Source organism: Thamnophis sirtalis, unplaced genomic scaffold, assembly GCF_051295495.1.
Source record: "Thamnophis sirtalis isolate CommonGarterSnake01/CBP01778 unplaced genomic scaffold, rThaSir2_p1.2 scaffold_17, whole genome shotgun sequence".
NCBI classification, from domain to species: domain Eukaryota; kingdom Metazoa; phylum Chordata; class Lepidosauria; order Squamata; family Natricidae; genus Thamnophis; species Thamnophis sirtalis.
Window position 1 is genome coordinate 1,570,676 of NW_028261397.1, and position 14,237 is coordinate 1,584,912.

The 14,237-nt window shown below is 51.6% G+C and overlaps 1 protein-coding gene across 1 annotated transcript in view; it reads right to left on the reverse strand.

Moving 5' to 3' along the window:
* The window catches only part of MYO18A (myosin XVIIIA), an 84,815-nt gene that overhangs the window by 57,836 nt on the left and 12,742 nt on the right, over window positions 1-14,237 (reverse strand). The window contains 8 exon segments of the mRNA XM_087702898.1: window positions 589-717; window positions 2,483-2,548; window positions 2,768-2,877; window positions 6,033-6,270; window positions 8,034-8,220; window positions 9,459-9,618; window positions 12,005-12,022; window positions 12,025-12,145. Coding sequence (XP_087559024.1) covers window positions 589-717; window positions 2,483-2,548; window positions 2,768-2,877; window positions 6,033-6,270; window positions 8,034-8,220; window positions 9,459-9,618; window positions 12,005-12,022; window positions 12,025-12,145 — 1,029 coding nt within the window.

Here is a 14,237-nt window from a genome sequence, read left to right on the forward strand (position 1 = left end):
GAGGAGGAGAATCAGGAAGAGGAGGAGGAAGGACTGTGGGGTCCTTGGGGCTCTCTGAGCTTGGCGGTTTTCTCGAAGACGTTTCAAGACCCAACTAGGGAACCTCATCAGTGCTAGAAGGGAGTAGGGGTTGTGGAGAGGAGGAAGAGGAAGGGAAAAAGGAGGAGGAGGAGGAGAATCAGGAAGAGAAGGAGGAGGAGGAAGGACTGTGGGGTCCTTGGTGCTCTCTGAGCTGGGTGGTTTTCTCGAAGACGTTTCAAGACCCAACTAGGGAACCTCATCAGTGCTAGAAGGGAGTAGGGGTTTGCAGAGAGGAAGAGGAGGAGGGGGAGGAGGACTGTTGGGGTCCTTGGGGGGCTCTCTGAGCTGGGCGGTTTTCCTTGCAGACGTTCTGTGAGCCAATTAGGGGAACCTCATCCGTGCACTGATGACGTTCCCTAGCTGGGTCACGAAACGTCTTGACAGCAAAAAGCACCCAGCTCAGAAGAGCACCAAGCCCTCTTCCCCCCCGTCCCCCCATTTCAACCCGGGGCTGCAAAACCTCCCCTTGACAGACAGACAGACGGAGACCCCTCCGAGGCAGCCTACCTTCCTCTTCTTGAAGTGCTGGCGTGCCAGGAATCCCCGGCAGGCGGCCTGGAAGAGGGTGATGCTTCTGCACAGCTGTGTATCTCGCTCCTCCTCCAGCTTAGCCAAGGTCCCTGCCCGAAAGAACACCTGGGGGGCAGAGGGTGGGGGAGAGAGAGAAGGAGAGAAGTGTTAAAAGGGGGGGGGATCGGACGCCTGCTGGCCTCAACGGGCACTGCGTAGCTTCGGAAGGGGTTTTTGGCGGAGCGAGGGTCCCTCTGTGGCAGGGGGAGATGCCAGCGGCCTTTCAGGGCCCTCCGAGGGCCCACATCATGGAAAGGGATCCACAAGGGTTGGATTCACTGGACCAGGGCGGGTGGCAAAAGGGGGGGACTCGATGTCCCCATCCGGGTGCTTCCAACAGGCTTCCAAGATTCCTGGGGGAAGCAGGGTGCAGGGAAAGGGGCCTTCTGCTTAAGCCCCCCCCCCCTCGGGCCTGGAGGCCTGGAGGAAGGAGACCCTCCCCTTTCTAACCAAGGCTAAATGCTCCCTGTTTGCCAGGAGCCGCGGCAAGGAAGCGGCCCCATAACTTGGTTCTCTTCTGCGAGGAAAATTCTCCAGCCTCCTCCTTGAGTGAATCAGCCATCCGCCCCCTCCCTGGGGGGGGCTGGGCATCTTCCTGGCATGCCAGGGGGCTGACTTCACCCTCCCCCCCTCCCCGGGAGTATCACTGCTCTGTGTGTGTGTGTGTGTGCAATCACGCGTGTGGGCATGCTCGCAGGACGAGAGCCAGGAGCCTCATCGCGTCTCTCTTGCCAACAACAGCCTGCCTGGCGCACGTCCACCGAGGCCGGCCTCACGTGGGATCGCTGTGCCCGTCGTCCCCAGCCCCGCACAGGGCCCTGGGTGGGCTCGGAGGGGGTGGGATGGGGGGGGGGAATCGGGGCTCGTTCGCACATTCCGGGTTTCCTGGGGAAGACGGGCTGCGTCCGAGGCCCCACCCGAGAAACACAAATTATGACGCGTGGCAGAATTTGGAAATTTGTTGCGTTTGGCAAATGATTTTTGGAGGAGAGGTGTGTGTGTGTGTGGGGGGGTGTTTGGCTATCACACCGGGAACAAGGTAGTCGTCGACTTACGACTGTCACTGAGCCTGGAGCTACAATGATGAGTCATTCTGGTCCTAAAGCGAGGCACCCATGGAGCAAAATAAATGTTAGGACCTTTTTTGAGGGGCAGTGTGAAGTAAAGCACATGGTTGTTATGCCAACCTTGCGATGGTTAAGCAGACGCCATGTTCATTAAGCAAACACCACGGTCATTAAGTGAACACCATGGCCATTAAGCGAACCTGTTCCTTTGAATTGGTGCTTTTTGTGCTGGAACCTGTCAGGAAAAACTACTCAATTCGTGGTCATGTCATAGAGCGACGCAACGGGCCATGAAGATTCGTTTAGTGACTGCTTAAAGTTACAACGGCACTGAAAAAAGCCAGGTATGGTGGTTTTTCACACCTGCGACCGTCGTAGCATCCCGTGGTCATGTGAGCGAAACAGGGCAACCCGACTCGTATTTATGACGGGTTACAGTGTCCCTGGGATTACCTGATCCCCTTTTGCGACCTTCCGACCAGCGTAGTCAAAGGGGGCAGGGGAACTTAACAACCGCGTTCCTAACTTAACGACTGCAGGGATTCACTTAGCAACCGCAGCAAGGAAAGTCTTAAAACGGGGCGAAACTCACCTAACCGCCCCCCCCCCTCGCTTAGCAGCGGAAAATGTTGGGTTCCATTTTAGTCGTTAAGCCAAGGACCCCCCTGTGCTTCCCCTGTCCTGGCAGGGACCCTCTTGTGGGACCCCCAACCCCCCCATGATGCCCCCACCAGGGTGGTCTTCCCCATCTTTTTTCATCTCACCCGGCTCAGGCCCATCTGGAAGCAGCTTTGCTCCAATTCCAGCGACTGTAGGAGCTCTTCGGCAGCCTGGGGAGGGGAAGCAGAGGGGAGGACGGGGGGGGGGGGTCAGAGAACACATTCCCCCCACCCCAAAAGCTCCAGCCTCATCCTATGCCCCCCCCCCTCGTGAGTGCAGCTATCCCAAGCCTTGGGGTAAAGGAAGTCTAAGGGCCCAGCCCCCAGCCCCATCAACCTGGCCCTGGCGGAGACCCCAGCCCCCTCCCCAAATCATGCCAGCCCGCCTACCCTCTTCTCGTCCGTGACGATATAATGGCGCCCGTGCTTCTTGGTCAGGTGAGGAGCCAGGACGTCGAAGCGCCGGCGGAATTCGGCGAAGGCCATGTGGTCGGGGTAACCTGGGAGGGAGAGGAGAAGAGGGGGGGGTGTCAGAAGGGGAGGGGGCAGAAGGGGGAGGGGCTGCTGCGATGGAGGCAGGGGAAGGAAGGGCCAGCCTGGACACACAGCGTGGCTGTCCCATCGGACACCTGGAATGAGAGGGTCAAGCTATCCTCCAAAGACCCCGAAGGCAGGACAAGGAGCAACGGATGGAAACTAACCAAGGAGAGAAGCCACCTGGAATTAAGGAGGGATTTCCTGACAGCGAGGACAATTAGCCAGTGGAACAGCTGGCCACCAGAGGTTGTGGGTGCTACATCCCTGGAGGCTTTGAAGAAGAGGCTGGACAACCATTTGTCTGGAATGATATAGGGTCTCTTGCTTGAGCAGGGGGCTGGAGTAGAAGACCTCCAAGGTCCCTTTCACCTCTATTCTAACAATTCTAATTCTAATAATTCTAACTCTAATTCCAATTTTAATTAATTATTCTAATTCAAATAATTCAAATTCCAATAATTCTAATCCCAATAATCCAATAATTCTAATTATTCTAATTCTAATACTAATTCTAATAATTCAAACTCTTTCTAATTCCAATTCTAATTAATTATTCTAATTCCAATAATTCAAATTAATTATTCTAATTCCAATAATTCAAATTAATTATTCTAATCCCAATAATTCTAATTCTTCTAATTCTAATACTAATTCTAATAATTCTAACTCTAATTCTAAATCCAATTCAAATAAATTATTCTAATTCCAATAATTCTAATTATTCTAATTATTCTAATTCCAATAATTCTAATTCCAATAATTCTAATCCAATAATTCTAATTATTCTAATTCTAATAATTCTAATTCCAATAATTCTAATCCCAATAATTCTAATTCTAATTCCAATAATTCTAATTCTAATAATTCTAATTCTAATAATTCTAATTCTAATAATTCTAACTCCAATAATTCTAATTCCAATCATTCTAAAAGACACTTTGAATGCACACTAAACGGCGTACATGAAAACGAAACTTCCTTGTGCCCAGCCCTCAAAGGGCCATAGAGCTGTGGCCGCACATGGAGATCTACCTGTACTGAAGGTGCAATTTTGTCTCGAAGGGTGAATATAGATGAACGCAGCACCTCTAAGCCCCCGCTCCCCATCTCTCCCACCCCCACCCCAAGGTCCAACTTGTGTGTCTCGCAGGGACGTCCACCGAAGCAACGCCGAGCGTGTCCCAAAAGAAACTTCTTCTAAAGCCAACGGCTCAGCTAAAGCGGAGGGAGGCCTAGGATCTCGAACCCGCATCTCCCTGCAGTTGCTGCAGGCGAAGAGGCTCCCCCGGAATGGATGCCGCTATCGGATTGCAATTAAATGGACGGGCGCAGAAAGCGAGTTGTTGATTCTTCAGGTCTTAATTAATCATCAGCCACATCGACCCGGACGGTTGCCGAGCCATTGATCCCCACCGCGGCAGGAAACCTCACCGATTTCTGGTGCACGCCACCGGCAACTCGGCTCTTGCAATAACAAACACACATCCCTGCTGAAATGGGGGGGGGGGGCAGGAGTGGGCTGAGGGGGGGGGTCTTTTCCGAGGAAGAGGGGCAGAGGGGGTGGAGAACAGGGGGGTGGGTGGTCCTTGACTTAAGGACACAGTTGGGAGCAGAATTTCCGTGGACGAGCAAGAGAATTCTTCAGCGACTGTACGATCCTTTCTTTGCTGTGGTTGTTAAGCGGATCGCTGCGGTTGTTAAGTGAACCAGGCGGTCATTAAGCAAATCTGGCTTCTCCCCATTGGTTATGCTTGAGAAGAGACAGTTGAGAAGGTTGCAAATAACGGAATAAGATGGTTGGGAGGGACCTTGGAGGTCTTCTAGTCCAGCCCCCCTCCCCCCTGCTCAAGCAGGAGACCCTGCACCATTCCAGACAAGTAGCCCTCTCTTCTTGAATACCTCCAGAGAGAGGGAAAGAGGGAGGGAGGGGGAGGAGAAGTGGAGAAGGGAGGGAGGGGAAAGGGAGGGAGGGAGGGAGGGAGGGAGGAAGGAAGGAAGGAAGGAAGGAAGGAAGGAAGGAAGGAAGGAAGAAGGGAGGAAATGGGAAGAAGAGAAGGGAGGGTGAGGGGAGGGAAGGAAGGAAGGAGAAATGGAGGAGGGAGGTGGGAGGGAGGGAGAAGGGAAGGGGAAGGATAAGGGGAGAAGGGAGGGCGAGGGGGAGGGAAGGAAGGGAGGGAGGGAGGAAAGGAGGGAGGAAGAAAGGAAGGAAGGAAGGAAGGAAGGAAGGAAGGAAGGAAGGATAACAGAATATCCAAGTTGGAAGGGGCCTTGGAGGTCTTCTAGTCCAACCCCCTGCCTAGGCAGGAAACCCTACACCGTTTCAGACAAATGGCTATCCAGCATCTTCTTAAAGACGTCCAGTGTTGGAGAATTCACAACTTCTGATTCCACTGATGAATTGTTCTCACTGTCAGGAAGTTTCTCCTCAGTTCTAAGTTGCTTCTCTCCTTGATTAGTTTCCACCCATTGCTTCTTGTTCTACCCTCAGGTGCTTTGGAGAATAGCTTGACTCCCTCTTCTTTGGAGCAACCCCTGAGATATCGGAAGACTGTTATCATGTCTCCCCTGGTCCTTCTTTTCATTCAACTAGACATACCCAGTTCCTGCAACTGTTCTTCATATGTTTTAGTCTCCAGTCCCCTAATCATCTTTGTTGCTCTTCTCTGCACTGTTTCCAGAATCTCCATATCTATTTTATGTTTATATACCTGCTGTGCTCTAATTATTTTTTGGGGGGGAGGGGTTGTTTAATCCCACCCTCACTCCCCCAGGGCACAAAAAAACCCCGGACCCATATGAGCACACAGCCATTCTGGTATCCTTGAGACAAAAACGCACATGTCCATCGATTTGGCAAAACGTAAAAAAAAATATATATAACGAAACAAAAAAAAAAGAAGAAGAAAGAATTGAGAACAACAACCTAATCAATAAATCCCTGAATTGGAAGGAAAACAAAGGGTGGGCTTGCCGGACCCTCTCGGTGGTCTCTTCCCTGCTGTTCGTTTTCTACTGTTGGGTTGAGCCAAAGTCTGTTCCGGGTGCCCAGATCCCCTCCCTCCGTCTCGTGACCCCTTTGTGCCCACGGAGTTGGGGCGAGGGGGGGCACAGGACCCACCTTGGCGGTACATGCGGAGGGCATCAAGCAGGCGGGAGCCCCGGATCTGGGCTCTCAGCAGGGGCACCTCCAGCTGCATCAGGCCGGCCTCGCAGTGCTCCCCGTGCAAATCCAGCTCGCTGGTGCTCATCCGCTGGGCATGGAGGCCCTTGGCATCTCCTCGCCAGCCGTTGGCCTTGGGCAGGAAGCAGTGGACGAAGTGCAGCTTGGACTTCTTGAGGCTGTCAATCAGGGCATCCTGAGGGGAGGGGTGGGGGGAGAAGACCACGGTCAAGAGTGGGGAGGGAGGGGGGGTTCTTGGCAGGTGAGGGGACTGTATTCCAAAGGGCAGCTGACCACTCGCCTGTCCAGCCATCTCCTCCATCACCAACAGGCCATCATCGCCTTTTCATTCACTTCCAACACTGGATGGTAAATCTTCCCGTCTCTCTTTTTAAAGTTTATACGCTCCTTTTAGCCATTCATATTTTAAGGGACCCTGCTCTGCGTCCCTCTGTGAGATGGCTGTAAGAGGGGCGGACTTCAGGTCCCAGAATCCCCCAGCCAGCATGTTTTGACATGGGGGAATTTCGACTCCCAGAATTCATCAGCCAGTATCTAAGGGATTCTGGGAGTGGAAGCCCACCCCTCTTAAAGCATGCTGGCTGGGGGATTCTGGGAGTAGAAGCCCACCCCTCTTAAAGCATGCTGGCTGGGGGATTATGGGAGTGGAAATCCTCCCCTCTTAAAGCCTGCTGGCTGGGGGATTCTGAGAGTGGAAGTCCCCCCCTCTTAAAGCATGATGGCTGGGGGATTCTGGGAGTGGAAGCCCATCCGTCTTAAAGCATTGCTGGCTGGGGGATTCTGGGAGTGGAAGCCCTCCCCTCTTAAAGCATGATGGCTGGGGGATTCTGGGAGTGGAAGTCCTCCCCTCTTAAAGCATGCTGGCTGGGGGATTATGGGAGTGGAAATCCTCCCCTCTTAAAGCCTGCTGGCTGGGGGATTCTGAGAGTGGAAGTCCCCCCCTCTTAAAGCATGATGGCTGGGGGATTCTGGGAGTGGAAGTCCTCCCCTCTTAAAGCAGGCTGGATGGGGGGTTCTGGGAGTGGAAGTCCCCCCCTCTTAAAGCAGGCTGCCTGGGGGATTCTGGGAGTGGAAGTCCTCCCCTCTTAAAGCAGGCTGGCTGGGGGATTCTGGGAGTGGAAGCCCACCCCTCTTAAAGCAGGCTGGCTGGGGGATTCTGACAGTGGAAGCCCACCCCTCTTAAAGCATGCTGGATGGGGGGATTCTGGGGGTGGAAGCCCACCCCTCTTAAAACAGGCTGGCTGGGGGATTCTGGGGGTGGAAGCCCACCCCTCTTAAAACAGGCTGGCTGGGGGATTATGGGGGTGGAAGCCCACCCCTCTTAAAACAGGCTGGCTGGGGGATTATGGGGGTGGAAACCCACCCCTCTTAAAACAGGCTGGCTGGGGGATTCTGGGTGTGGAAGTCCACCCCTCTTAAAGCATGTTGGCTGGGGGATTCTGGGGGTGGAAGTCCTCCCCTCTTAAAGCCTGCTGGCTGGGGGATTCTGGGAGTGGAAGTCCTCCCCTCTTAAAGTAGGCTGCATGGGGGATTCTGGGAGTGGAAGTCCTCCCCTCTCAAAGCATGCCGGCTGGGGGATTCTGGGAGTGGAAGTCCTCCCCTCTTAAAGCAGGCTGGCTGGGGGATTCTGGGAGTGGAAGCCCACCCCTCTTAAAGCAGGCTGGCTGGGGGATTCTGGGAGTGGAAGCCCACCCCTCTCAAAGCATGCCGGCTGGGGGATTCTGGGAGTGGAAGCCCACCCCTCTTAAAGCATGCCGGCTGGGGGATTCTGGGAGTGGAAGTCCTCCCCTCTTAAAGCATGCTGGCTGGGGGATTCTGGGAGTGGAAACCCACCCCTCTTAAAGCAGGCTGGCTGGGGGATTCTGGGAGTGGAAGCCCACCCCTCTTAACGTTCCCATTCCTAGATGTGCAGGGTCCCGTTTTCCACCAGAGACTCACCACCTGCAGCTTGATCTGGATGCACATGGACTTCTTCTTCACCGCAGCCACCCCCGTGGTGAAGGTCTTGCGCATGCTGGTGGCTCTGCGCAGGGCCAGCTGGGAGCCCCCCTCCAGGCCCGCGATGGAGCCCGAGAGCACCGTGGCGGCCCCAGCTCGGCCTGCGAAGAGGCTGCTGATGATCTTCCTGAGGAAGGAAAAGGAAAGAGGAAGAAGAGGGAGGATGGGTGCCTTCCTTCCCCCCAGGACGAATTAAGAGAATAACACTGTTATAACACTTCCTTCCTTGTTTCTTTCCCTCCTTTCCTCTTTTCCATCTTCCTTCCTTCCCTCCCTCCTTCCCCTCCTCTTCTCCTTCCTTTCTTCCTCCCTCCCTTCCCACTTCCCTTTGTCATTTTACTCATCTTTTCCCCTTTCCTTCCTTCCTGTGTTTATTGGTGGCTACGCAGGGATTCTAGATTGATGACTTTTTTGACTCCGCCACCTGTTCTTCCACTCCTTCTCCTATACTTTTTTTCTTTTCTTTTTTAAATTAAAGAGTTTTAATAAATTTTACAAATATTTCCCCTTCCCTCCCTCCACCCCAGCCCTACCCCCCCTCCAACCCTCCCTCCCCCCAAAATACAGGGTATAAACATTTAACAATCATACACTAACATAGGCTAACTAACTTTAGCATCCTACCTTCTCTTGTACTTTAACTCCCCTTTTATTAAGCTGACTTTTGGTAAATTACAACATTCCTTGTTCATTTCATTCATAAACCAGCTGAAATTTCTTAGTCCGATATTTGTTTTGAATATAGTCAATCCATCTTCAGGATATATATCAGGTTTGATGAGACGTGTTAGATTTTAATGTAATGTATACTGTTTTTTCTTATATTTTCATTACTATTATTATTACTATTTTTTCTTTAAAACTAGGATATGTTAAGCACATTGACATGTAGCGGAAATGCACCAATGAGAGGAGGAGTGGGAAACAGAAGGGAGAAGAAAGATGGAAGAGAAGGATAGGAGGGAGGGTAAGGGGGGAAGATGAGAAGGATAAGGAGGAGTGGATTGTAGAGAGAGGAGCAGTAGAAAGGGAGGGGAAGTAAGAGTAGGAAAGGATGATGGAAGGGAAGATAGAAAGTTGGAGGGGTGGTAGAAGAAAGAGGTGTATGGAGAGCAGAAGAGATATAATGGGTTTCTATTTTTGGGGGGGCATTGTTGACAAGAGGAACTGATGTAATTATTATTTAATACTATATGATACGGGCTATGTATAGTATACATGTGAGTGTGTGTTATGAAAATGAAAATGGAAATAAAAAAATATTTAAATAAAGATACTCCTGCCTGCCTGAGGTCAGAGCCTCCCCGGGTAGCCCGAGGGGGTTTCCTAGCCCCCACCCCACCCCACAAAGACCGCCTGCCTTACTTTTGGGATTCCTGGAGGAGGACCAAGCTGTTCTGAGAGGCGGGATTTTGCCGGACGTAGCTCAGCCAGCCGCTGGTGTCGTATTCCACCCAGCTGGTGCCGTAGCTGTGTCCCAGGAAGAAATGCCGGGGTTTATTGCTCCGGAGAAGCGGGTTGGAGGCTGCAACGAGTGGGAGAGACAGAGAGGAAGGCTCAAGACTCTGGGCCCCCTCCCCAGAGCCCCTTCCCCAGGGCCCCCACAAGAGAGACGGGTCCCAGGGAGCTCCCGTGGCTCTGCAGGCAGCATGAAATGGAGGAAGAGGCCCCTTAATTAGAGAGACACTTTCGGTCTCTGCAAGCATTGCTGTTCGGGGTTGAAGAAGGAAGGAAGGAAGGAAGGAAGGAAGGAAGGAAGGAAGGAAGGAAGGAAGGAAGGGGCATTGTGAAAAGTCTGAGTGGGATGGCTGGTTGGATGGATGGGAGAGAGGGAGGGGGTAGAAGAGAAAAAAGTAAGAAAAAGATTGAATGAAAGAATGAAAGAAAAGAAAAAGAAAAAGTGGAAGAGAAAAAGAGAGAGAGCACATTAAAGAAGAGAAAAAGAGAAGAGAAAAACAGTGTGAAAGAGAAAGAAAGAAAAAGAAAGAGGAAGGAAGGAAAAGATACTAAGAAAAAGAAAGAAAGAAAGAGAAGAAGGAAGGAAAGAAAACAAAGAAATATAAAAAGAAAGAGAGAGAAAGAAAGAAGGAAAGAAAGAAAGAGAAGGAAGAATGGAAGGAAGGAAGGATAGAAAGGGGAAGGAAGGAAAAGATACTAAGAAAAAGAAAGAAAGATAGAAAGAAAAAGAAAGAAAGAGAACGATGGAAGGAAGAAGAGGAAAGAAAGAAAGAGAAGGAAGAATGGAAGGAAGGAAAGAAAGGGGAAGGAAGGAAGGAAAAGATACTAAGAAAAGAAAGAAAGAGAAGAAGGAAGGAAAGAAAGAAGGAAGGAAAGAAAGAAAGAAAGAGAAAGGAAGAATGGAAGGATGGAAGGAAAGAAAGGGGAAGGAAGGAAGGAAGGAAAAGATACTAAGAAAAGAAAGAAAGAGAAGAAGGAAAGAAAACAAATATAAAAAGAAAGAAAGAAAGAAAGAAAGAGAAGGAAGGATGGAAGGAAGGAAAGAAAGGGGAAGGAAGAAAAGGAAAGGAAGAAAGAGAAGAAGGAAGGAAAGATAGAAAGAAAAAGAAAGAAAGAGAAGAAGGAAGGAAAGAAAACAAAGAAAGAAAGAAACAGAAGGAAGAATGGAAGGAAGGAAGGAAAGAAAGGGGAAGGAAGGAAGGAAAAGATACTAAGAAAATGAAAGAAAGAAAGAAAGAGAAGAGAGAAGGAAAGAAGGAAAGAAGGAAAGAAAACAAACAAAGAAGGAAGGAAAGAAAACAAACAAAGAAAGAAAGAAACAGAAGGAAGAATGGAAGGAAGAAAGGAAAAGATACTAAGAAAAAGAAAGAAAGAAAGAAAGAAAAGAAGGAAGAAAAGGAAAGAAGGAAAGAAAAGAAAAGAAAAGAAAAGAAAAGAAAAGAAAAGAAAGAGAAAGATCCTCCGTGAATGAAGCCCGCCCTGCCCAGCCCCATCGGAGGCAGCCCTTCTCCAAGAGGGCCGATGGGCAGCATCACAGCCAGGACGAGCGCCGGGCAAACATCTGAGCGCCAAAGGCCGCCTGGGTCTTGGTGGGGTGGGGAGAGAACTGAAGATGGGGGTCCATCTGTTTCTTCAACCGGGGTCTCAATTCGTACCTCAGGGTTGGCCTGTGGGCTGACTCTGCTGCTCTGCTTTCCTTTCAGACGTCTCATTACCCAACTAGGCAGCATCATCAGGGCAAGGGTGGGTGGGGTTAGCCGGCTGCTGGAGGGGTTGTGTTAAAAACCACAACGCCCTAAGTGGGGATTCACACCAGACAAAACCATCCTCCCCTCCTTCCGCTTTAAACTGCCTCTTTGGGATGGAAGGGAAGTGTAGTTTATCTCTATGTGTCCGTCGATGGCTGATGGGTCCAGATGCTCCCCAGCATTTCTCCCCGGATTTGGCTTGGTCAAATCTAGGATGCTCACAGACCCTAAACCAGTGACAGGCGAACCCATGGCACGCCTGGCACAGGTGGCACGCAGAGCCCTCTCTGTGGGCACTGGCACCGCCCTCGCCAACTGGTCTTCGCGGGTGCCGGAGCACCAGAAAATGGGCTGAAAATGGGCAAAACCCAATAAATAAAAAATCAGGCTGTTTTCTGGTCCGTTTTCAGGCTGGTTTGGGGGCAGTTTTTCGGCGTGTTTTTGAGCTGTTTGTGGCCCTGAAAAATAGGCCAAAATGGCTTGGAAAACGCCCCAAAAATCAGCCTGAAAATGGTCTGAAAACCATTCGAATCCTAACCCCCAACCCCCGCCGTTGTCGTAAATCGAGGACTACCCATCCTTGCCCCCAGCCCCCCACTTGAGAGGCAGTTTCTGCTCCAAAGGTGGGAGCCAAGAGGTGAGGCCCCACTGGATTCAGTGCCAGCCCAGTTTATCCCAGTTCAACAGCCTCCCTCCCCCGCCTACCTTTTTTGTCTCCGTCCTGGGGCCGTAGTGGGTGAAGAGCCGCTCGAGAAGACCCTCCTCGCTGCCCCCAGGCTGGAGGGACTCCTCCTCCAGCAGCCACAGCAGCCCACGGGCTTCATCGGTCCGGGCCAGGGTGCGAACCTGCAGGGGAGAAGCCCCCCCACCCCACCAAACGTTACAGGATTGTCCACGGTGATGGAAGTCCCACGGGGGCCTTTTCTCAAACTGGAGTGGGCTTTTCAAAACGTTTTTCTACTGATCCAAGAGGGTTCTTCTTCAGTGGGAGAAAGAGGGAGAGAGAAAGAAAGAGAAAGAGAAGGATAGAAAGAGAGAGGGGGAGGAGGGAGGGGGAGGATAGCAGAATAACACAGCTGGAAGGAAGGAGAAGAGAAGAGGGAATTAAGGAAGGAAGATGAGAAGGAAGGAAGGGAACAGAGAGAAAAGGAAATTAAGGAAGGAAGGAGAGAGAGAGAAAGAGAGAAGGATAGAAAGAGAGAGGGGGAGGAGGGTGGGGGAGGGTAGCAGAATAACAGTGCTGGAAGGAAGGAGAGAGAGAGAGAAGAGGGAATTAAGGAAGGAAGATGAGAAGGAAGGAAGGGGACAGAGAGAAAAGGAAATTAAGGAAGGAGAGAGAGAAAAAAAAGACAGAATTAAGGAAAGAAGATGAGAAGGAAGGAAAGGAAAAAAGCAAGGAGAAAAAGGAAGGAAGGAAGGAAGGAAAAAAGGAAGGAGAAAAAGAGGAAGGAAGGGGAGAGAGGGGAAAGAATTAAGGAAAGAAGATGGGAAGGAAGGAAGGAGAGGGAGGGAGGGAGGAAAGGAAGGAAGGAAGGAAGGAGGGAGGAAGGAGAGGAAGGGAAGGAAGGAGAGGGAGCGAAGAAAGGAAGGAGAGGGAGGGAAGGGGGAGGGAAGGAAGGAGAGGGAGGGAGGGAGGAAAGGAAGGAAGGAAGGAAGGAAGGAAAAAAGGAAGGAGAAAAAGAGGAAGGAAGGAGAGAGAGAGAGGAAAGAATTAAGGAAAGAAGATGGGAAGGAAGGAAGGATGGCGAGGGAGGGAGGGAAGGAAGGAAAGAAAGAAAGAAGAAAGGAGAGGGATGGAGGGGGGAAGGAAGGAAGGAAAGAAAAAAGGAAGGAGAAAAAGAGGAAGGAAGGAGAGAGAGAGAGAGAGGGAAGGAAGGAGAGGGAGAGAGGGAGGGAAAGAAGGAAGGAAGGAGTGGAGAGAAGGACGGACGGACAGAGCCCGGAAGAACTGAAGAAGCCTCTTGGAGGAGAACCGAAAGGTCTCCAAAGAAAACCTTTGGGGCCACCATGGCCGGGAGATCGTGGAGGAGCTCAGGGACCGAGCAGGAGGCTGGGATTTGGGGAGGGGGCCTGGCAGAGCAGAGGGGCCAGAAGACTCAGCCCCCCACCCCAGCCTGGAAAGCCCCTGAAGCCCTTCAGCGGAGGCAACCCAAGCCCCTCCCTTTGGCTCCACCCATGGAGACCCAACTTCCCCCCCCCACCCCGAGAATCAGGGAAGCCGGCTGGGGAGGGGAAGCAGCCTCAGGCCTGCACAGAAACTCCATCCGGAGGTTTCAAGCCTTCCAATTACACACTTACACACACACACAACCACACACACACACAACCACACAGGTGTCCTCCTCCGTCCTGGGGGGCCACAGCGGCTGGACTTCGGGCAGACTTGGCAGCAAAAATCAGGGAGGGGGGGGCAATTGTGAAAGGGTTTCCCAGAATCCCCCAGTCACAGCATCCTTTCAAGAGGGGAGGGCTTCCACCCCCAGTCAGCAGGCTTTAAAATGTGGACTTCAACCCCCAGAATTCCCAGGAGCCAGATTCACTTAACAGCCTCGTGACTCACTTAACAACTGCAGTGACTCACTTAGCAACTGCGGCAAGAAAGGGGGTAAAAATGGGGCCAGGGCTCACTTAAAACTGTCTTGCTTAAGAAACGGAAACTTTGCATTCCCATCGGGGTCGTAAGCCGAGGACTACCTCGGCTAACCCAACCCCTGCAACGATTCTCTTAACGACGGCGGCGAGGGGGAAGTCGCAAAGCGGGGCAAAACGGAATAGAATTATTCTTTATTGGCAGGTGCGGCTGGACACGCACGACCCGTTTAACAACGGCGGCAAGAGACCGTCCCAGTTAGCAGTGGAAACCTTGTGGCCGTATCTCGAGGACTGCCTCCCTGTGCCCATCCCTTCCATATCCCTTGGCAGTCTGACCCTTCCACAA